General features: G+C 33.5%; 2 protein-coding genes across 2 annotated transcripts in view; both read right to left on the minus strand.

Moving 5' to 3' along the window:
* Nucleotides 1-22,545, minus strand: part of LOC133188460 (MOB-like protein phocein) — a 97,444-nt gene that overhangs the window by 33,932 nt on the left and 40,967 nt on the right. Inside the window, exon 4 of the mRNA XM_061323898.1 lies at nt 21,117-21,159. Within this exon, the coding sequence (XP_061179882.1) occupies nt 21,117-21,159 (43 nt within the window). The remainder of the gene's footprint in view (nt 1-21,116; nt 21,160-22,545) is intronic.
* On the minus strand, nt 5,055-6,804 carry LOC133188672 (uncharacterized). The gene is made up of 3 exons (XM_061324174.1): nt 6,355-6,804; nt 6,035-6,250; nt 5,055-5,312 (listed from the first exon to the last, which is right to left on the minus strand). The coding sequence occupies exons 1-3, from the start codon at nt 6,802-6,804 to the stop codon at nt 5,055-5,057; spliced, it is 924 nt and encodes a 307-aa protein (XP_061180158.1).

Raw genomic sequence — 22,545 nt, forward strand, 5'->3', positions numbered from 1 at the left:
GCGTTCAACGTTCGCTCTTCGTTCGTTCACTTTGCGTTCAGCGTTCACTTATCGTTCAGTCTTCAGTGTCATTTGGAACTCCGAAGTGAAAGGACTTATCTTTTTTTAAGTAAGGATTTACAGGTTTTGATTTTAATAAATAACATACCGTGTTTAAAGAATCATTATTTCATGGGAAAAAAATTATCTACAATATTTATTTTTATTGTTGTAACTTAGCTGTTAGGTTATTTATAAAATTTTACTGGAAAATAAATGTTGTTATAAGTACATGTATGTACCTACATGTATGTAGAGCGATGCTGAAAAATTAAATTTAAATACGGTCAAAATACTGATACTTCAAGTACTGCAACATTTTTCTTTGATGTTAAAGACGACAAATCGTAAATGGATAGATAATAATCGAAATCAATTAATTTACCAACTGCAGCAAAAATACGAAAATATTTATTTCTATCACATTTTTTTTTCAAATAATACAGAAATACATGTAAGAACTTGTTCTGAGAATGATAAACAGTACTGCAGATATCCAGTTAATTAAATATCTTTAGAGCGAATTAAATTGATAGTGTGGTTTAAAAAAATATTTGTTTAAATTGTAATACATTAAAGAATTTTTTTCTACTTTACATATATAAAGTCTTTAATTAGAGAGAGAGAAATGCCATTATAACATGATTATCATTTGTATAACCAAGGTGATTCTCCAGTAATGATATTTTTCACCGTAACTTTTATTTCACATGGAATCCCCTTGTATGGCTGTTACAACCGTTGTAATTCATTCTATAAGTCCATAGTTTTCTCTTCTAAAATCCACATTATTTGAAATAGTTTTATATATCAAATAAGAATAAACATATTTATTTTACAACTAGATTAATTTCATCTGTTATACTACAGCGTTCGGTAACAATTACAATGTTTTACAGCGTGTTATTAAAAAAATGAATTTAAACATCGTACATATGTGCAGAAAATATTGTAAGAAACTTAAATTAATAATTTCACTTAATGTGCATGTATCGTCTTTCCTAGAACAATTTTCATTGATTTGTTTATTTATTTATTATTTTTTTTTTTAGAACTAGGCATAAGAATACAATAGAATAGTTTCAATGCAAGGAAAAGATCAGAGGCATTCCGAATAAATCGTTCATCTTGCGTTCACCGTTCGTTCACCGTTCACTTTGCGCTCGCGTTTGCGCTCCGTTCGCGTTCTGCGCTCGCTCACCGTTCAGCGTTCACGCATCGTTCACCAAGTTGCGTTCAGCGTTCACACATTGTTCACTCACCGTTCGCTCTGCGTTCGTTCAGGGTTCGTTCACCGTTCGTTCAGCGTTCGCTCACCGTTCAAGTGGGAAAGTAGAACGTTTCAGGGACTGTAGTACTTTGTTGAAATGTCAGAGATCAAACATTTTAGATGACTATAAGTTCGTCTCCATCGGACAAACACTTAAAATGGTTTTAAAAAGTGGAGGAGGAAGGGGGGATGGGGGGGAAGAGGGGGGCAGGGCAGGATGAAAGCAAAAAGTGACAAGTGTGACAAATGGTATAAAAGTAGTACACTTGTCAAGTGTCAAAGCAATACTTTGACAACATAAATGTGCAGAAATTGACCAAAATCTAAAAACCTATTATGGGGTGGGGTGGAGGGGGGAGCTGTAGGGGTATTAACTTCCGAGTTTCTCTTTTCCATAGAAATAATTCTGGATACATTGACTGCTAAAGATTTGACCATACTGCAACCAAAAATGTGTGTGGTGGGGGGGGGGGGGGGGGGGTCACTGGAAATTTCCATCCTCATTTTCTTTTTTTGTCATCTCTTTTATTATTTAAATAGAGGATATTCAATATATTTTTTTTAAGTATTTTCACGAATGTGAAGCACCAGTGAAAATATAAAATCAAAAGCCTGAAAGGCTTCAATGACGTCGAACAAGAAAAATAATTTCAAAAGAATCTGAAGATAGCAATAGGTCGAGTGAGTGACTCAGGTGACATAATAATAATAATAATAAAAAAATAGTTTTAAACAAAATGTCACAATTACAGTCTGGGGCCTTATGTCATGGTCCGAATGGAGCAGGGTTCGAATTGACCAGACACCATCGAACATGTTCATGCTAAATATCAAACTAATATCTTTTCAGTCAATTGAAGAACTATGAAGGACTTCATGAATTTATATATTATTCTTTCTAATTGCCAATGTCAAAGCGTTGTTTTGGTGATTGCATCTAAACTACAACCATGACTCTACTCTGTTACACGTACGATCGAGTTACGATAGGGGGTGGTATATTGGAGGAAATGGAGAAATACAGTAATACTGGTCAACATCATCGGTTTTTAGGATAAAGTTGGTCAGAAGATTGTAAAAGTAAAGCTAAGATTTACAAATTCAATCTTTTCAGTCTTATAGTATTCGTGTTTATGTAATTTTGTAAATTATTTTACCGCCTGTTGGGTTGTTTGTGTTCCACGGTTATCATTCCAAAATGTTATTCATGTCATATCGACGCACCTTTCTGTAGAAATTCATCCGCAACAACCATCACGTTTTTATTGTGTGAAAATAAAACATAATATCGTTGTTTTGTAAAAGAATTAATTGTAGATACAATTGATGCAATTTCATTTTCAAGCTATAATTATTCATTGTGAGCGTGTTAAAAGAAATTGGTTTATAGCTATTGCTATTTTCTATTGCGGATGCATCCACTGACACATTCGGTCGCGTACATCCCTTGGCGATTTCACTTGGCCGATCGCTAGATGACGTTCGAGCTCCAAGAGCTCGACGTCATAAAAATTAGAGCATGTTGTGGAATGTCATGCTTATCAAATGTAAGCAAAAAAAAAATAACCAAAACAAAATTTGAGATATTTTTGTGAAATGTTTGTAAAATATTCCAATTACAGTATGCAGTTGGCATTTTCAAATATTAGAAATGCAAACAATACAGTTGAACACCATTTTCATCTTTTAAAGAAGCAGGAAATATTTTATCTGCTAACATCTTACATAGTGGCATACATATGAGGTATTAAGTTTTCTTAATATGATCAAATATTTCTTTCAAAACTCAACAAGGAAGTGTACATAAAACAATAATAAAAAATATGCTTAAGGATGAACAGTTTTTACAGTGATAAATATGACAAGTAAATTTGGCACAAGGTAACAAATGTAGTATTCTGTATAAAATGAAAACAATATTTTTTATGGGCACTATAAACAGTTAGTGTATGGCATGAAAGATCATTAGTAAATTTGGCACAAGATTACAGTATTCTTTAATGCTCAATGTGGAAGTCTCTGAATAGAGGCACAATATTTGAGTGATTGGTATGACTTGATGGATTTGATAAATTTATCAAAGGATAATGATAAAAATATGAAGAATGAATGGAAACTGAAATTTATTTCACAAATGAAAAAAAGCTGAGTGCAAGGATTTTTTACAAAATGCATTGTCAAGCATGTAGAATTTTTTGGAGTGTATTGTATTGAAGAGGGATAAGGTTATCAGACTTTTGAAAAATACTAATTCCAAATCTGATATTTAAGATATGCTGTACACACAAGCAATGTTGACACCACAAAAAATGCTTAAGAAACTCCAAAACAATTCATTGAATTATGTAGTATCTCCTTTCAGTGGAGCTTGAAATTTCACATCAATACTGCATTTGACATTCAATAAAACTGTCTAATTAACAATGAAGAAGTTTAAACTTAACACTCCTTAATCAAAAGATAAATCTACTTCTAAATCATATCACAAGAATATTTACAAATTCAATGTTACAAGTATATTCCATGCAACATATTAATACTTCAGCAATGATTTTTCAAAAAAAAAAAAAAAAAAAAAAGGAGGGGGACTTCAGCCAATACTGCATTTGACATTTAATGAAACTGTCTAATTAAAAATGAAAAAGTTTAAACTTAACTGACCTTTATCAAAAGATAAATCTACTTCCATATCACAAGAATATTTACAAATTCAATGTTAAAGTATATTCCGTGCATCATATTAAAACATCAGCAATGATCCTTCTCAAAAAAAAAAAAAAAAAAAAAAAAAAAAAAAGGGAGGAGGAGGCTGCAGTCAAACACATTTTTCAGAAAGAACGGAAGCTGCAGTCAAAGACAAGTTTATACTTCAGAAATAAAAATATCATACAAATTAATTCAAATATCAGTCAAAATTTCAACTGTCCTGTGTCAGAAAAATTTAAAAGAGAATAAGCAATATTTATAACAGATACTAAAACCTACAATTTCATTCAAATCAATCCCTACCTCAAGAAAAAATTTACAAAACAATATTAAATATACATTCAATGCTTCTTTCACTATATTTCAAATTAAACAATTATAAAATTGCCCTTGGATAAAACGGAGAAAAGTTTCAACTTATCCAAAAAAAAAAAAAATAAAAAATTCTGCAAAACCGGAGTACTTAAGGGCCTGAGGAACAGATTAAAAAGAAAATAAACAAAAACTTTCAACTTCATGAGGACTAAATACACTCAAATTTCAGTTCTCTCATGATGGTCTATATTCAGAAGTGCTGTACCCCACAAAATTAAACAGAAAATGATCAAAACATTAAAACTGTTAAAACTATAGAATTCATGTTCTTCACTGCATGAAGTTTACTTTGAAGGCAAATTTGACATTGAAAAACATAATTTCATCCATTTCTATAATTATCCCTAAGATTTAACTACCAAGTATCTACAAATATCAATCAAAAATATTTCACTACTAAGTTTCTATTTCTATTACCTTTTACATCATGACAAACATATACAAAAGCAATATTACTGTAAAAAGGAAACACTGCACATTTCAAAAAATCTCCATAGATTCAAGAGGTATCAAAAATTTTGCTGAAAATGGCAAGATCTTGGAGGTAAAATGAACTTGAACTCAAACATAAAAAGAAGAATATGAAAAAAAATAAACAAACAAAACTTTGCAAAATTCTGAATCATTTTACAGTACATCCCTGAATCCCAAGTTCAACATGACATTACTGAGGCTGAATCTGGATCTCTTTGACCTCTTTTTCTTTGATAATTATATCTGCTTTAAGTGGCAGTTTTGACAACAAGCGAACTTCCACTTCTTTTGGCTGGCATTGAAGAGCTTTCGCAAGGAGGCCAGTCTTGATCAGAAACTCGGGATAATCTCCATCATCCAGATCTCCTGTTAGGGAAAAGAATCCATTGTCTACCACCTCAAAGGCTATGAATGCAACTCTCTTCTTCACATCTGGGGCAGTAATTGGCTACAATAATTAAATATGAAAAGTGTACACCAACCATTGGTGACCAATGATATTTTAGAGAATGAGACTATATTTAATCCAGTGCGAAATAGATATATATAGAGGATATTCAATGTTTTGTAGTTAGTTATGGAATTTATTTCACGAGTGGGACAGGATTTTTTGATATTTTCACGAGTGCGAAGCACGAGTGAAAATATCAAAAAAATCCTGTCTCACGAGTGAAATAAATTCCATATTCAACTACAAAACATTGAATCTTCTGTTTATTACATTTTCTTTGATTTTCTCTTTGTCTCTGTCTTTTCTTAACACTGTGTCATAGGCTGCGACGTCATAATTGAGCAGTTGAGACGCCATACCTTAGCAGTTTTGAGATTAAAAACATTGTAATATGGATTTTAGCAACATATTTGGGAAGAAATTGGCAGTTTTAGTCTCATTCAAAATGGTTTAATTCTTTCTCAATCTTATTACAGGCCAGAAATTATATTTTACTTACTTTGATATCCTTTCACACTGTGAAAGAATATAACTTTGGTATCCTTTCACACTGTGAGAGAATATCACTTTTATTCAATGAATAAATCACAGTATTTCACTGTTGAAAATGTAATAAAAATATGTATTTTTAAGTAATCAATATTTTTGGCCAAGTAAACAGCAATATAAAAGACAATGAAAAATTTACTAAACATGTTGCACATAGAAGTTATCCTTACCAGCAACTTGGTCCTTGATGTGGTGGACACCGACTTTTCGTCATTGTACACCTGCACAATGACATTCGTAATTTCAAAGTGACTCCCCACTGCTGTTTTTGTTTTGCTTAGGTCTCTCCAAAGAGATACTTTGCAGGAAGCTGTGTCATCTTTGATTTTAAAACTTCTTACAGCTGTGTCTTCTCCACTAACTTTGACAGTCCTTTCCATTTCCTCCTGCAAGAAAAGAAATCTTATTTGCATGATATATATATATCAAGAGAGAGAAAGAGAGAGTCATAAAATATTAAAGTAGCCAACTGAAATTGAGAGTTACTTACAGACACCACCTGCCCTCTGATGGACACCATGGTCTTGACGGGGGATGTTTTGATCTTGTTGATGGCCACCAATTCAGCTGGTGGAGGACAGGCAAGTTGCAGACCTTGCTGTACTATCTGAGCTGGTAGTGCCTCTGTAAAGGGGCCAGTCTTTAGAAGTTTAGATCTGTTGGTCATCACAATGCTTCTACTTTCCTTCTTAACGATGACATTGAGAAGCATCACGGTGCTCCCCACTTTCAGCGAACTGGCCTTTGACACATCGTACAAAATTCCTTTTGCTGCCATTGTTCTGTCAGCAATCCCCATGGTCAGGGATTGCCTTTGCTCCCCACTTGCATTTTTGTAGGAAGAGGTTTGTCCTAAGCCACAAATTTGGACTTTCAGTGCTGTGTTATATGGTGCACTCGCTGCCCCACTGTCCTCAAAAATTTCCTTAAGGGTTTTCATCTATGTTAAAAAAAAATACATGTACAGAATTCTTGCAAATTACTTCAAAGCAATAAAGATGGGTTTATGATCTGAGAAATATGACTCTAACACTCCAGTGGAATGAATTCGACTTTTATCAATATTTGTATATATATGGTCTAAGATTGAATCATAATTTGTTGTAGCAGAGTCAATTAATTGGTACAGAGAATATGCCGATCTTAAATAATTCGGAAACATTTTTACATGATGAAAATCTAAATTGAAGTCTCCCATGATTATATGTGGTATTCTAAGATCATATTTGCTGTGTAAATAAGCAAAAATTTTCTTAAATAGATCAAACGATGCAATCTTTGGAGGGCAGTAAACAAAGCAGATATTTATCTTTGAATTTTCATGTATGATATGTCCATATGTTAATTCTACCTTTGAAACATTTTCCACTTTGAATACATTTGGAAGAAATTGAGAATATACAACAGTACCATGATATGGTCTTTCCCTACAGCAAGAATCATCATTTCGAAATAAATCAAATCCCATTAATTCATAATCTTCAGATTTATCTGTGGAGTTCAGACATGTTTCAGCAAAGGCCAATACATTTGCTGTGAGCAAATTTTTCTCTCGTCTTATATCAACAAAGTGCCTCTTTAAAGATCTACAGTTTTGAAAGAGAATTGACATGACATTTTGAGGAAGACTGTACAAAATAGGAATAGATACAAGAATTTGAGCTGAAGTTCTCAACCTATTCATTTCTTCTACTACTAACTCTGAAATTTTAATACATCTCTCCTCAAAGTTTAACAAATAAACAGACGACAAATTTTGGACACGACTTAAAGCAACATAATAGAGGTGCTCCATCTTTTTACTCCCAAGTCCAATAACTGCATTTTCCAATGTACATCCTTGTGCTTTGTGCACAGTTTTTGCTGCTGCAAGGGTTAATGGAAATTGACGTCGTGTTATGCAAAAAGATTTGTAATAATTGAAATTAAACTTTCTTGTAATCTCCAATATTGGAGTCCATGAAGATGAAATACAACTATTAAACAAGTGTTTAAATTGCGATCTACATTTTTTGCCAATATCTTCAGAGAAAAACTTAACCCACACAATGCTACATCTAGCTGAGTCAAGAACTCGAAAGTCTAGCTTTTTAACAACACATGGAGTGCCATTTGTCAAACCATCTATCACATCAATATTGACACATATTTCAGCTGGAAGGTCTTCACCCAAACACAAATACTTCATTAATCCCTTTGTCTTTGTTGCATCATCTGGGACTTTTGACAATATTTTTTCTGTTAATATAATAGGCAATTCTCCTGAAATTGTATCGATAGCCTCTATAACTGTTTTCCTTGATTCATCTAACTGATCAAAAGTATTCCTATTATAATTGTAAACTTCTGCTCTTGTAGGAAATAAATGAGGCATATTTCTTGTTTGTTCATTTTCTTGCATTATTCTTTTCTTTAAAATGTCAATATCTTCAACAGAATGCTGACCTTCTCTTAACCTGTTGAGAATCTGAGCAAACAGTATATCATCTTTTTGGCGCATAATTTGATCCAATTCAAAGAAAAGAAAATGATCAACCCACAAATTTGGTGCCAAAATTTCCTGATTTTCACTGTTAAAATTAGATTTGAAAATCCACTGATCCATCACTGGTTTTAATTGGAACAAATCTCCAAATGCTATCACTGAAATTCCCCCAAATGGTGTCAAACAGCCCATTATTTCTTGAAGTCGTAAATTAATATAATTAAACATTTTCCTCCCAACCATTGAGATTTCATCAATAAATACTACTTTTAATGACTTAAATTTTGCTTGAAAACTTCCCAGTTGTTGCATATCTAATGGTTTATAGTTGAATCCTTGTTCTGCAGGAATGTTAAAAACAGAATGAATTGTTGATCCACCAACATTGAAGGCTGCTTTTCCTGTTGGTGCACAGATTATAACTTTCACTTCATCAGGGTTTTCTCCAGCTTTGTGCGAGAAATACTTTATCAGTGCTTGATAGAGTGCTCTAAGCAATACACTTTTACCAACACCAGCACCACCACTGAGAAAATGATAAATTGGATCTTTCTTTGTTTTTATCCAGTGCAACACATGGTAAAAGAACTCTTTCTGTTTCACATTCAATTTTTGAACCAATTCTCTAAAATCATCATCTTTCAATTCTCCTGTTAGATAATCCTCTTCTAAAATTTGCTTTCTTCCAATGTTCAAATCTAATGCAAGATCATACTGGCTATTATCTGGAGTTTTTCCAGGATTAAAACATCCAAAATCACGTGACTCTCGAGGACCTTCATTTGCATCACATTCATTTTGATGTTGCAATCCAGTTACAACAGGCTCCTCTACTTCATCAGAAAAAAACTCCTTTTCAAGTTGGCAAATATTGGCAGCAGAATCGTCTACATAATTCCTTCTACTAGTTTCAATTCTTTCCTTATTATCTCTGTACCTTGCTTCAAAACTTAAATACCCTCCCAAAATGTCTGCATATTTCCGCCATGGAATGTACAGCATTAGTTGTTCTCGATAGAAATTTTCACTATCATTTTCTTTATTGAAACCAACAGAGTATAGTACTCTAGAAATAGAACGCTTCACCATGACTGAACCATCTTTAAATACATGTTCTTCTGCCATTTCATCCGTTTCAGGCAACTCAACATCATCTTCAATATTTATATCATAAGAACTTTCTGGCAATTCTTCATTGGCAGAATTTTCCTCTTTTTGTCTTTGAGGAGATTTGTTTGCTTTGAAATGAAAAAGAGCTACAAAATCTGCTAAATTGTACTTATTCATAGATGCTGGTCTTCTTTGATATCTGTGAATATTGTTATCTGATTCTATTGAAGTCGAGGATTTTGGCAAATCTTCCAATGCAGACTTGGACTTTACAAAAATAACCCTATCATTCTCATTGTTTGTGTCTACAAAGATAACTTCCCTAGAGGATCTTCTTAATGGCATCTGAAGCACCAGGTAACATGCTTCCTGAGCCCCTACTTCAACGTGAGTTAAGAACGTATTTCCTATTTGACGAACCTGTTGTTTTATATCACTTTCTGAATGCTTTGCCTCTTTACAAGCACTACTGAGCAGATGGGACATGCCACGTTGTCCTTTTGAAATGTAGGAAACTATATATGCTGCGCATGCATAGGGGTCAAGAATGTATTGAATGTCCATATTAGCTTCCCAGCATTTAATGAGCAATTCATTGTAATTATTTATTCTGATTTCGGACACATTTCGTTTAAGAAACACCTTTTTTTGACCAGTCTTTATGTTTGACCTTAAAGCTAAGATGTACTCCTTGTATGTCAATTTTACTGCCTGCAGGAAATCCCCAAAACTCAAATCACAATCATCCCCAGGTTTATGGCAGTTTAAAAAAGCCATTATTTTGTCAAAATTTCTTTGCGCTACACAAACTTCTTCAGAGCTCTCATTACCCTCTAATCCTTCTAGTATCATAGTTTTGTCTAAAGGGGGCAGAGGAAACCCAAATCTACAAATGGACTTGCCTTTTTTCCTACATGTACGCGCATGTCTATGGGTTTGATAATTAACTAAATCCGGTATACTGGCATTCTTCTTACAAGTAACGTACTTATCTATAAATGACCCAATCTCTTCCTCAGTATTAAGACCAAGTTTTGGAGCTCCATCAACCCAAAATAAGATGTGAACATGAGGAGAGCCTCTTTGTTGGAACTCAATGCGGAAAAAATAATCTTTTATTTTACCTACTGGTGCACTTTCATGTTTTAAAACTTTGTTTAAAAACATCTGCAGACGAAAGTCAAAATACCTTGCACATGTAACTGGATCACTTTTTATAAGTTCATTTTTCTCAAACCAGGTCAAATTATCAATATCCGAGTCGGAGTAGGTTTCATTATTTACTAGTTTCCCTAGAACACGCAACAGGGCTTTCCACTTTGTTTCTGCTGCCGAAAACGAACAAAACCATGTGGGTATACCTAATTGCCGAATCATAGAATAAATGTCTTTTTTTGTTTTTTCCCAGTAAGGTGGTGAGCCACGCAATGTACGCAATACCCGATATCCTTCATTATGTTTAACAATGTTGTTAATAGAGCCCTCTGAAAGTACATCATTCACTGTTAGCTTTTTACCATTCAACTTACATTTTCTTACTGCTAAAGACACTTTATCTGAAATCTGTTTGATTTGCAATTTCTTGAGTTTAAAGAATATATTTGTGATATTTTGAGCTACTCTTCTATCAGCATTTCTTAATTCCCATTTGCAAATAGTGCTGTAATGTACAGGTGTGATTCTAGAATTGTTATTTTGTCTCGAGTCACCACAGTATATTGTTGGAAAAGAGAGGAATTCAGCATTTATGTCTTGAAACATGCCTAGAGGCGTATTTCCTTCTGCAGGTGCAACACTAAGAATTCTATTAAATTCCCGAAAGTCTGCTGGTTGCATTACTGTATCAAAATTGCCAGAGGGTTTCAAAACAGCATTATCATCTTCTGACCATTGCTCACTATCCACCTCACAACTGTTATGCTTATCATGCTTATCTCTTGGTTCATCATTAATATCAAGAACAGTTTTAACAATTTCTTTTTCTTGCATTAAGGTATCTTCATTTATTGCATTCCACTCTGTATTCACCGATATACCTTCATTACGAAATAATCTGCTATTATTTACTAACCATTTGGCAGCTGCTATTATTTTTTCAGGTCTGACATGCTCAAACGTTATATGACTTTTGAAGTTCACACTTCTTTTTAGCTTTAGTGGAATTGTTTCACTATCATTCATATTTCTTGGGAGAAGCTTGACAGTTTTATTTACGTCCGCTGGAACATTTACTAGATTTCCATGCATAGCAATTTGACCACCACGGGGTAATTCTTTTATCTGCATAAATGGAATACGAGGAGATATCAACCTTTCTTCCAGTTTAGTGAGACCTTGCAACTCTTTTGGCAAGCTGGGAAAACGAAATCCATTTCCAACAGAACAAGGTGGTACTTTATCGTCTTTCAAATACTTCTTACATTGCAAACACAACCATTCTTTATTGTCAACGCTTGTAACAGAAGTTACACAATCGTTAATCAAACTGTGCGATAAATAGTTTTCATGTTTAAATACTGTAACTGAATGCTTAAAGAAAACTTGGTTACAACTGATGCAAATATACTCTGGTCCCTGCGAAACTAGGTCATGAAATGTGGAAACAACTGATTCAGGAACACATTTTTTTCTTTTTGGTTGTGGAATTTCATTTGGCTGTTGGTGATTTCTTTTTCTTTTTCTACTATGTGCAACATTAAAATTTTCATTTGCTTCAGGGCCAAGAAATGGCAATTCAGTAAGCTCTACTCTGCTAGTAGTAGTATTTGATGATATCTCTGTAGCATTCTCTCTGAAATCTGAGTTTTTATTTATTTCTAAAGGTATTTTTTCTGGTACACTACACACACACATTTCACTTGCTCTGTGCACATATTTAATGCGGTGTTCTGATATTTCATTCACTTTCACAACATGGAAATCATACTGTTCATCAGTTTCACCTGAGTGAATAACACACCTGAGATGGTCACACAATTCTTTCATAGATTTCTTCTGAACTACTATACTTTTACCATCTGCACAAACAAAACCATTAACATCTCTAGAATGTGAATCAAAAATCAAGAAAAAATCTTCTTCCCTACATATTGCTAAAGCATTTCCTTTGCTTATGAAAATACCAAACTGACAAATTGACACATCTCCAGATAATCCCATTAGGATAGCCGTTTCCAACTTAACTAAAGGATATTCTCCTATAAAATGGTCCTGAATGCCGCCACTAAAAGTATTCTTAACAGTCCAATGAAAATATTTGCCACTGACCTTTATAAATGGGGGCAAGTCTCTTGGTTCAAGAAAACTTTTTGAGGGCCTTAGAAATTCCCTTGAAAACCTGTACAAATGATCCCCTTCATGCAGAACCTTATCCAAATCATCACTTTTCCATTTAAAATATTTCTGGGGTTTCATTTTGCTATGTAAAATGAAAAACACACAACAAGGTAAACACTGCCTCCCACGTGAATAATCACTAAATTTTGCATGCCCTTGATGAAAACTGCCCTGAACAGGAAAACTACTTTTGTAATCATTTTCTGTTGGTCCAGGATTAACTTCTACATCACCACTCATAATCAGCAATAAAAAAATGCATAATATCAACTTGCTCAAAAGCAGACTTCTGTGTAAACCTACATATAAGCTTTCAATTGAATACAACCAAGCATTTATTGTTTTGTTTCTAGGTTTTGGATGGAAACAACCTATCTTACTACGCCACTGTTCTATATCAATTCCCATGATTTAATTTCACAAAACAAAACAAAAAAATTTATTTCATTTCAATCAACTAGTTCCCAGACCACCATGTTGAGCACTCCAGTTCTTATGTGACATAATCAACTCCAGCAACAGAAACATACATGATATATATATAAATATATATGCACTCCAGTTATTCAACTCCATTAGTGCACTTTAGTCAGGTTATCTGCTCAATTTTTACACTCTCTACTCCAGATCAAAGTGTACAAGCTCCAAGTTTCAACAGCTTTTTTTCTCTCTTGAAATCAAATATCATACAAGTTCTAATGCAATATTATAATCAACTCCAGCAAGAGAAACATATTTAATAAATTTGAAATCCAGTTATTCATTTCCATTACTACACTTTAGTCAGGTTATCTGCTCAAATCTTTCATTCTCTACTCCAAATCAAATTACAGAATTTTCGCGCCATTTTTCCCTACTGCTGTAATACGAAATAGCAACCGCTTGTATTAATTGAGATTCAGTAAATTTCACCCGAGAAAAAAAATGTGCAACATTAAGATTTATTGCAGAGATATATAAATGAGACAGATTTTGTGGTCTTTCAAAATTAAATTCCCCGGAAAACAGGATTCAATCGTTAAACCCCTAGGATTGTTTACAATAACATTACCACGTGCCAGTGTTTACATATCGAATTGCACAGATTTGCAAAACATCGAGATGCTAATTTAACTTATTAAGAAACTTTTTAAAAAGTTAATAGCGTGTGCTCTAAATTTTACTGAACATTAACAATCTACGATACGAAATTCTACGATACAACTATCTTCAACTAATTTTGTGTGAAAGTCAATTTTGCCATCGGCGCGGTATGTTCACACACCAAAATACACGGCAATACAAAGTGGATTCGATATTATTTAAGCATAATTTTCATAAACAAATATAAACTTTGTCTTACCTTCTACTACTTTTGCTTTCTTCAACTACTTTTCCTTTTTCTGTTCTCTATTTCTGCTGTTCAACTTGTTGTTTTCCAAACCCACGCTACTTTCGTCTAGACACTCTCTAGTTTCAGACATCACGTGACTTCCCAAAAAATAGTTCGCATTGAAAATGAAAAAATAAATTGATTTCTTGTCATTCTTTTTCTTAAATTTTAATATGTTTATTTAAATTAATGTGATATATTTCATACAATTATTATCAACTTCTTTAAAATGGTGTAAATTAAACAAAGAAACAATTATTCATACGCAGTTACAAAAAGCGCGGGTTCTAGTCTGCGGAAGCATCAATAGTCGGACACATTCGGTCGCGTAAAACTGCATTCGGAGTTCATCGGGTGGCTCGTTACAAAGCGTAGCGTAGTCTGTCGAGGTGTTCCGATTGGTAAGAGTTGCTTCAGCCGCTTTCGCCAACTAGATGGCGTTTCGAGCTAAAGCTCGACGCCATAAAAATCCTGTCTCACTCATGAAGTAAATTCCATATCCAACTACAAAATATTGAATTTTCTGTTTATTACATTTTCTTTGATTTTCCCTTTGCCCCTGTCTTTCCTTAACACAGTGTGTGCCATAAGCTGTGAAGTCATAGTTGAGCATTTGAGACGTCATAGTTTAGCAATTGTGAGATTGAAAACATTGTACTATATAACACGGATTTTAGCAACATATTTGGGAAAAAATTGGCAGTTTTAGTTTCTATCAAGACGGTTTAGTTACTATCTCTATCTTATGATGGGCCAGAAATTATTTTTCACTTACTTTGATATCCTTTCACACTGTGAGAGAATGACACTTTGGTTTCCTTTCACACTGTGAGAGAATATCACTAGAGAGCTTGAGAATTGACTACCATTTCCGAAAGTGATGAGATTAGATGCAATTTTTGTCGGGAGTGAATTGACACTTGTCAATTAAGGGATTTAAATGGAGAGCAATTGTTAGGTTATGATCCCACTACTGAGTATACCTTATAAAAAAATGTTGATATTTTATCAATTTAATAATATGTTTAAATTTTATCCTTTATTCTGTATTTTTTTTTTCTCTGCTTCATTTAAGCAGCCTTTTCTCTTCAAATCTATGAATTGCATGCTACAGTCCCTGAAACGTTCTACTTTCCCATTTTTCCGTTCGCTCACCGTTCGTTCACCGTGCGTTCACCATTCGCTCTCCGTTCACAGTCTTGCGTTCACCGTTCACAAAGCGTTCAATGTTCGCTCTTCGTTCCGTTCACTTTGCGTTCACCTTGCGTTCAGCGTTCACCTATCGTTCAGTTTTCATTGTCATTCGGAACTCCGAAGTGAAAGGACTTATCTTTTTGTAGGGAAGGAGTTACAGGTTTTTTAATTTAATAACTAACATATCGTGTTTGAAGAATCATTATTTCATGGGGAAAAATATCTACGATATATATTTTTATTATTCTAACTTAGCTGTTAGGTTATTTATTAAATTACTCTGGAAAATAAATGTTGTTATAAGCACATTCTGTACCTATGTAGAACGATGCGGAAATATTAAATTTAACTAAGGGCAATGTGCAAATACTTCAAGCACTGCAACATTTTGTTGTTTTGTTAAAGACGACAAATCGTTAATGGTGACATAATTATCCAAGTCAAATAATTACGCAGCAAAATTATGAAAATATTTATTTCTAACACGTTTTTTTAATTACTACAGAAAATATGATAGAACTAGTTCTGAGAGTTATACATAGTACTGCGGATATCCTGTTAATTTATTATCTTTAGAGCGAATTAAATTGATAGTGTGGTTAAAGGAAATATTTATTTAAAATGTACTGCACTACAGAATTTTCTCTACTATAATATGTAAAGTCTATAGTTATAGAGAAAAAAATTCTCTCCTCACCGTAACTTTATATGTTTGCCATTCGATATGATTAATACCCCCCTTTCCCCCCTAAATCGGTTACTTAGTTAGTACTGCATTTCCAGAATATTTTAATTAACATTTTTTAAAAAAAAAAGTTAAGGTCTTTTTTAGAACAAAAATTTCAGTTTCAAATAAACATGCATCTTAAAAAGTCACAAAACAATAGTAGTTCAAAATGTACACGTGTCGGCGGTGGTATTTGAAATTGGCAGAGAGTACGTTTCAAATTCAAGTGTTAATGCCCAATGTATTTTATTCATTTATTATTCAAATGTTGGAATCAAATCTAGAAATGATAAAAATAAATGTTATAACTTGTTGGAAATACTCGCACTTCATCTTCGATGTGACGAAACTTTCACACCTGCCCAGTGTCGAATGATTTTGATTGACAGGTCAAGCACGTGGACTTCGTGTGAACTTGAAGCAGGAACATAAAAACGAGTATGATTGTCAAACAAATGGATATGATTTGTTGATAAAAAAAAAAAGTTACTTTCACTGTCTGATATATTTAGAAAAAAAAAATTCAGAGGTTTTCTTTGATATAGGTACAAACATTTAGTGAAGCCTGAAAGGAAAGGGGGGAGGCTAAAACGGAATCTCTCTCTCTCTCTCTCTCTCTCTCTCTCTCATTTGTCTGTTTAATAAAAACTTTAACAGCATATTACTTAAATATCAAGTTCTGAAAATTGAATTTATAACAAATAATATGAATATGTATCTTTGTATTATCTTGTCCGAGTATAACCACGGCCATCAACATATACATGTAGAAGTCTGCTCAATAAATCATCATGAAAAAAAGAAATAACACATAATATATTATCGTATTAAAAATTTAAAATACGAGCGTATAAATGCAAAACGTCCACTGACCTTTGTAATTTTTTTTTCATTACTTTACACGAAATCGCCTTGACACGGAGATATATGAATGGATGTTACAACCGCTTTAATTCATTCTATAAGTCATAAGTTTTCTCTGATTTGTTATCAAATAAGAATAAACATTTTTATTTTCCAACTAAAAAAAATATCTTTTATACTTCAGCGTTCGGCAACAATTGCAATGTTTTAATGCGATAAAAATCGTGTGATTAAAAACTTAATGTGCATGCATTGTCTTTCTTAGGACAATTTTGGAGAATTTATTTTATTGACTTATTTATTCATTCATTTATTGGTTTACTCATTTATTATTTATTTATTTGGGACCTGACATTATAATACAATAAAATAGTTTCAATGCGAGGAAAAGATCAGAGGCATTCCGAATATATCGTTCATCTTGCATTCACCGTTCGTTCACCGTTCACTTTGCGTTCGCGTTTGCGCTCCGTTCGCGTTCAGCGTTCACTCACCGTTCACCGTTCACACATCGTTCACCAAGTTGCGTTCAGCGTTCACACATCGTTCACTCACCGTTCGCTCTGCGTTCGTTCAGCGTTCGTTCACCGTTCGTTCAGCGTTCGCTCACCGTTCAAGTGGGAAGTAGAACGTTTCAGGGACTGTAAATCATAGCATAATGTTCTTTTCTTTGTGATTAAAAGAGAGTTAAGGTAATGAATACTGTATTCTGAAACAGTTTTTATACCTAACCATAAATTATATTACACATGTATGACAGCAAAAGAACTAAAAAGAAAATCAAATTTAATAATTGCATTAATTTTTCATTTTAATACCCATTTTGTGTCACCGTGAAGTTTTTCAAGTTAATACCGCCAAAGGGACACAATACCATATCACAGCTGTAGGAGTAAGCGAAAGCAGCAATTTCAACTGGAGAGGGGGACACAAAAATGTATCTTTCAATTAGTTCATTAAAATAAATGATTGAAAGAAAATCTACAGAGTTTGTTTGTAGTTTGTATGTGTGCCGGTGGGGGTGGGGGGTTAAACTGACATTTTTAAGCATATACTGGTAAGGGTCTGGAAGCGAATAGTGTAATCAACTTGAAAGGTCTCTCTTGAAAAACTGCTACACGGTTTTATTGATCTTGTTGATATTATTGTCTTTTGTATTTTAGAGTGGAAGTGGGGGGTGGGGGTAACTGTTATGCCATAAAATGTCCTGATGTTAAGAAATATAGAGGAGGAATCCCAATTAATGTTTTGAAACAAAATTGCAATTGAATTTTTAAACAAATACAAATTAACTTAATTTCATTTTCTTTTTTAAAAAAAATCCAAAGATATGATAGGGGTTTACAGGAGCTTAACACATTTTTTATTAGAAATATTACCATATGCTATTTCCCAATGAATGGGGCTGCTTGAAAACCAAACAAATAACGATGGAAATTTCATTAAATGTTAAGTCATCGGGATTGAGATGCCTCTCATACCACAATACATATACAGATATGGATACTTATATGGATACAATACTGTAGGGAGAAAAGGTTTTGGTCAGAAAAATTGTGTCTGGAATTGGTGTACATCACTATGATATGTCAAGATCCTGTAATTCTTAAGATATATTTGATAAATCAGTCAATTTTTTTTCTTGTTATATATACTTGATGATTGAATATTATATTTTTTGGTTCGATAGTATTGATTATCTGGAAATTATTTTTTGCATTATTCTTATACATGTGCCAATATAATTGGTGTTGACATTCTTAGCTCACCTGAGCTAAAACCTCAATTTAAGTGATAACATTGTGTCTGTCAAGTGTTCTGTCTGTCTGTCTGTCTGTAAACTTTTCACATTTTCAGTGTCTTCTCAAGAACTACTGGGCCAGTTTCAACCAAACTTAATTGACACAAAACATCCGTGGATAAAGGGGATTCAAGTTTTTCAAATTAAGGGTCATGCACTCTTGCAAGGGAAGTAGTTAAGAATTAGTGAAAGTTTATGGACATTTTTTTAAAAATTCTCTCAAGAACCATTGTGTCAGAAATGTTGAAACTTATGTGAAAGCTTCATTATAAAGTGTAAATTCAGTTTTATTCGATCAGATCATGTCCCTAGAGGGAAGTTTGAGGCTACGGTTATCAAAGTTTTTCATAGAGTTTATAGGAAAAATTCTTTCAAAATCTTCTTCTCAAGAAATACTGGGTCAGAAGAGATGACACTTATGTGAAAGCTCCATTACATAGTGGAAGTTTAATTTTGTAGGTGCTGGCATGAAAAAGATCCCTAACTGCTCAATGGCCCTGAGTGCCAAGTATAGGTCTAAATTAGTAGCCCTCCACCGGCAAGTGGTGGTGTCTTCCTATGAGTAAAAAAATTCTTAAAAGGGATGTTAAAATAACAAACAAATACAAAATCAACAAGAAGTCTGTGAGCCAATGCTCACTTATAATACCCTCGCTCTGATGTGAATACACATGTTCATTTATGGACAGACAAAGGGATAAACAAGAATTTGACATAACATTCGCACAAAAATGCATAAGACATGCCTAAACAAAGAGGGTGCTAAACTTTCAAGCATCTGCGATAAGTAGTTGCTGAGAAATTTACAACAAAAAATGTTATATATGGTACAGATGGATGCATTGATAAACAGTAAGTTGACATCAGATTCGTACAAAAATGAATCCCACCATATGGCATGCCTAAACAAAGAGTGTTTTTAACCTTTTAAGTACATTAACCAGAAGTTTTTGATGACACTGCAGCTGTACTGTGTGTACTTGGTTTGTCTTCATATACCCTAACTGTGTACCAAGTCTTATTGAAATTCAACCAAAACTGTAGGAATAGCATTTTGAAAGAATTTAACAGAAATTACTTTTTTAGTAACCATGACAACACCATGACAACACCACTTGTCAAAAATTAAAAATTAATAGAATTATGTATTTTAGAACAGTGTACTTGAGTACCAAGTCTTACTGAAATTGGAACGAAACTGTAGGAAGAGTAGTGTTTTTAAAGATTTTCACAGCAATATCTATTTTTGTTCACCAAGACATCATTTCTCCTGATAAATTGTTCAACCATATTTCTTTTCTAAGCCTCTATGCACAAATGGCAATAGCATTAGCTCTTTGAGCCTTTGGCTCAATTATGTATTTATCATGGCAACACCATTTTAGTGTACTTTTATATATCAAGTCTTGTTGAAATTGAACCAAAACATCAAGAGTAGCATTTTGTAAGAATTTTACAGAAATTTCTATTTTTAGTAACCATGCCATGATGGTAACACTGTTTTTAAAAAAAAAACAATATAAAGAATTATGTATCAGCATATATTACTTAGAACAGTAATATTGACATTGGAACAAAACTAGAAGGAGCAGTGTTTGGAAAAATTGTCTCTGGACAGCAAACAGATGACTTGCACCTTACTACTGGTCTCTGACCAGCAGAGATGAAAATTTTTATTTTTTTTTAATTCGACTTACCTATCAATTACATTATTAACAGTGATAAATAATGAAGGGGAATAACTTTTCTTGAAGCAGAGTAAAATTTTGATACATAATTTTAATACATCCACACCAAATCTTATCTGCCCTAACAACAGAATCCCTGACCCAGGGGACATGAATTTCACAATTTTGGAAGAGGCACCCTTGTTTATCATATTCATTCACTTAATTTGTCTGCTAAATAACCAGGAGCAAAAGAGAAGATTTTCAAAGAATAAATGACTTTTCACTAAATGATCAACAGAGCACCAAGTTAATTCCAGAATCTTGATCAAGGGTCCATGAATTTCACAAATTTTGGAAAAGCACTCTTGGATTTTTATTTAATATTTATTTATTCATTTTCTTGGATATTGACATTCCATGGCAACATGAACTGCTTGAATTGTTTAAAGGTAAATAAAGTAACAGGATTAGGAGTAAAATATATGGTTATGTATTGGTTACCATGCTTTTTTTTTGGGGGGGGGGGGACACATATAATACAATAATAGAATAAGCATGTGACAAAAAACCCCAGCATGGTAAAGTTTTTACAATGCCTCAATTTGTAGCTCGTCCAAATTTTTTTCAACCAGAGGGTACAGTTCTACAGCTAAGTTATTACATGTACAAAAAACAAAAGTTATACACACTTACCTGTAATTTCACACAGAGTCCATTTAGTTCCATACAAAACTGTCTAAAAAAGTAAAAAAAAAAAAAATATCTCTAGATAAATTTTACACTCTGCTACTGGCTCAAAAAAAAGAGGCCAATGGGACACAATGCTCACCTGAATAACCTTCATTATTTCCTACCTAGCTTGTAACATAAGATTTGATTGGTTTGTAAGCCAGGTGTAAATTTCTGTACACCCGGCTTGAGCCGTGGGTAAAAAAATGTCACAATGCATAGTTTTCTATCACAAAAAGCAAATAACATGATTTCACGATGCATCCTAGTCACCTGTGTGACACAGTAGTAGAGCGTCTGTTCTAAAGTCGTGGAGTAAGGAGTTAATCCTTATGTCGCGGGTTCGAATCCCACTGTGGGACATAGAGACCGGTCCTTCAGATGAGATTGTATAAACCGAGGTCCCGTGTCGCAGTAGATGCTGGCATGAAAAAGATCCCTCACTGCTCAATGGCCCTGAGTGCCGAGTAAAGGTCAAAATTTGCATCTCTCCACTGGCAAGTGGTGGCCTCTCCATATGAGTGAAAAATTCTTGAGAGGGATGTCAAACAACAAACAACGCTATGCATCGTAGCATGTAGTAAATCCTATCGATAGTTTGAAACACCATTGGTTGGACGTGGGTCTGCAAAGAATTGATTTGGTTTCATAGGGCCTAAAGAAAAAATTGTGTGTTTCGGGTAACCCGACCTAACCTATCAAAAAGAGCCGATCCAAAAATTTTTTTCGATGTCCGTATTTATCAGATTAAAATTCCTATTATTTCTATGTAAAATCCGTTTTTATCAGAATATTTTTTTCTCATTCCTAAGAAATGTCTTTAAAAGGCTCAGACTTACAGTGAACATTTAACGATATTTAAATCAACATGCAAGCGTTATTATGACATGTTCGGCAGCATGGAATGGGAAATCTTTTGGATAATACAATTTTCACACTGATATTTCTGTAATTCAAAACTTTTGTGACATAGCTGAAATGGTATTGGGTGGTTACGTCCCGATTACGTGTTCGTCCCGCGTGGTTTCATACTACGTATGTATAAGCTATACAAGCACACATGTGAATATGAACCAACATGTTTACAAACACACAGGTGTGTCGGTGTACGGCAGCTGTCAATAGAGAGCAAAAGGCTTTATAGATATTTGTGTCAATTAGATCGTTTCTGTCATATAAATAGCACAAATAATGAATAAGTACATATAATAAAAATTATTTTCTATCTTTCTTTTCTTAAAATCATAGATTTTGATAAATGTGTATTAGAATATTTTAGATCACTTTTTTCATAAAAGAAAGCCTGTTTGAATGTTTTGTAAAGAACCCACAAACGCAGGGACAAGCTGCAGTGTAAACAATAACTAGATAATTAACATTCACACAATTACAG

This window comes from Saccostrea echinata, unplaced genomic scaffold (genome assembly GCF_033153115.1).
Source record: "Saccostrea echinata isolate AGI-Se365-2 ecotype Australia unplaced genomic scaffold, CSIRO_AGI_Sech_v1 ptg000016l, whole genome shotgun sequence".
NCBI classification, from domain to species: domain Eukaryota; kingdom Metazoa; phylum Mollusca; class Bivalvia; order Ostreida; family Ostreidae; genus Saccostrea; species Saccostrea echinata.